This window comes from Balaenoptera musculus, chromosome 4 (assembly GCF_009873245.2).
Source record: "Balaenoptera musculus isolate JJ_BM4_2016_0621 chromosome 4, mBalMus1.pri.v3, whole genome shotgun sequence".
NCBI lineage: Eukaryota > Metazoa > Chordata > Mammalia > Artiodactyla > Balaenopteridae > Balaenoptera > Balaenoptera musculus.
Genome location: NC_045788.1, coordinates 64816884 through 64819278, shown reverse-complemented (window position 1 = coordinate 64819278; position 2395 = coordinate 64816884). Strand labels below are relative to the sequence as shown.

Sequence of the window (2395 nt, the reverse complement as noted above, 5' to 3'; positions counted from 1 at the left end):
ACCAAAATGAAGTCAATCTCACTTTTTTTTCCTTCAGCATTTTTTGTCACAGTGGAACGGCAAGCAGACTAGAAGTGTCTCTGCTGCTGAGAAAGAGGGATGGAGGGTGAGTTTAAGGTACTCTTCCATTATAAGGAAAAGTGAAGTTCTTTTCGAGCCCCATTACATCTTAATCTACAAGACTCTTTACAGAGTTAATGGAGAAAGGTGACTTAGTCCTTCTAAAATCCACATTCCATTTTCAAATCTGTTCTTAGAGGAATGCTTATGACATTCACTGTCACAAAGAATGCTTGTAACCATCTCCACTTGTCACAGTCATATACTTTTGCATTTGGTTCTCCTAAAATGTTTGAGCATGATGATGGATAGAATTGTCTGGGTACATTTATGTGTGTGCGGCTGAGTGTGATAGTGCATTTGCTTCTCCAGGGGCTGAGTGTTTGAGTGTGTGTAATTAAGTGTGCACATGTGTGAGTGAAATTATGGAGTGTGTATGTGCGTGGCACTGAGTGAATATAAAAAGATTGTGTAGATGGTGTGACGTGTGGAATCGTGTGGGCCTGTGCCTGTGCAGGATTTAATTTTTTTTAATAAGCCACTTCTGATTGTGTAGCCTCCTCTCACCTCTGTGATTGATTTCACGAGGGTAATGGTGCGTAAAAGCGCTGGTGAGATCTGGGGGCGCCTCCTAGTCTGACGTCAGAGAGAGAGTTTAAAAAGGGGGAGACGGAAGAGAGCATACAAGCCGCTTTAGGAGTCGCGAGGTTCAGAGCCGTTGCTGCTGCCTGCGATCAGCTCCTAGAGTTTGACCAACCGCACTCTAGCTCGGCTTCTCCGGCGCCGCCGAGATGCTGTCCTGCCGTCTCCAGTGCGCGCTGGCCGCGCTCTCCATCGTTCTGGCTCTGGGCGGTGTCACCGGCGCGCCCTCAGATCCCCGACTCCGTCAGTTTCTGCAGAAATCCCTGGCTGCTGCCGCTGGGAAGCAGGTAAGGAGACTCCCTCGACGTCTTCTTTCCCCTCTCCAGAACCTCCCAACCTTCCCTAGCCTTGCCTCTGATCCCTTGGGTGAATTTAAGAGGTGCTCCCAAAGAGTGCCGGTGCTTTTCTGGGTCCCTTAGCTACCAAAGCTCACAGGAAAACTTTCAAAGTCCAGAATCCCTTTTTACCTCTTTGTTTCCCCTGATCAGCGCAGTAGGTCACTGTTCAGGTGAGTTCTTTAGCATTCAAGAAAATTCCAAGACCTTGGTAACTGAGCTCGAAGGGATAATGGCATTTACCCCCGGTGCTGACCGCGGGAGGTGCTGACCCAGGTGCTGAAAGCACAGACCTCTGAAGCTGCTACTGTCCTAAGCACCACCTCCCTCCCATGCAGCGGGATTGGGGGCTAACTGGCGCTCTACAGCCAGAACACAACATGTTTACGATTGTGAAAGGTCTCGTTCTCCACAGCTGACTTAGTAAAAATGGTAAGAACAATTCTAGTTTGCCGCTCATGATATGGAAATTGAGTTAAAGAAACTGTTGGCTCATGTTGAACAACTAACGATCTATTTCTTTCTATGTGTGTATTTTAAACCTACAGAAGCAGAAAACTTGCAGAAACATTTGAGTTTTTAAAGCTTCTTTGGGTACTTGGTGATTATAACAACAGCCCTTGTTTTTATATCCTTAACCCATTTTAAGTGTGACAAAAAGAGCACAGCTGTGAAAATTGGGGTTTGGGTGTGGTTAAATCTGTTTTTCAAGCAGGCTTTTCCATTTCTCCTTCTCCACCATCCTCATTCTTATCCTCTCTCTCTCTCTCTTTCGCTCTTCCTTCCAACCCATACAGGAGTTGGCCAAGTACTTCTTGGCAGAACTTCTCTCTGAACCCAACCAGACAGAGAACGATGCCCTGGAGCCTGAAGATTTGTCCCAGGCTGCTGAGCAGGATGAAATGAGGCTGGAGCTGCAGAGATCCGCGAACTCAAACCCGGCCATGGCACCCCGAGAACGCAAAGCTGGCTGCAAGAATTTCTTCTGGAAGACTTTCACATCCTGTTAACTTTATTAATTATTGTTGTCCGTATAAGACCTCTGATTCCTCTCCTCCAAACCCCATCTCTCCTCCCTAATCCCCCCAATCCTCAGTAAGACCCTTGCATTAGGAATTGAAGGCTGTAAATACAAAATAAAATTATGATGAAATTACAAAAAAAAGGATTTTGGTTTCTTACTGAGTTAAACCTTTCTGTTCAATACTATATGATTAACTTCGTTTGTGATTTCAGTCAAGTTCTTTGAGATATGCACTCCAAATCTCACAGACATACTGTTTAAAATTCCCTGTGGTAATAAAAGTTATGTTTTAAATGGTAACCTAGATAGTTTGGGTTATTTTAAACATAAATAA

At 45.1% G+C, this 2395-nt stretch overlaps 1 protein-coding gene across 1 annotated transcript; it reads left to right on the top strand.

Annotated features, from left to right (window-relative positions):
* Positions 1–740: 740 nt before the first annotated feature.
* On the top strand, positions 741–2193 carry SST (somatostatin). The gene is made up of 2 exons (XM_036851239.1): positions 741–989; positions 1835–2193. The coding sequence occupies exons 1-2, from the start codon at positions 852–854 to the stop codon at positions 2045–2047; spliced, it is 351 nt and encodes a 116-aa protein (XP_036707134.1). The 5' UTR covers positions 741–851; the 3' UTR covers positions 2048–2193.
* The last annotated feature ends 202 nt before the right edge of the window (positions 2194–2395 follow it).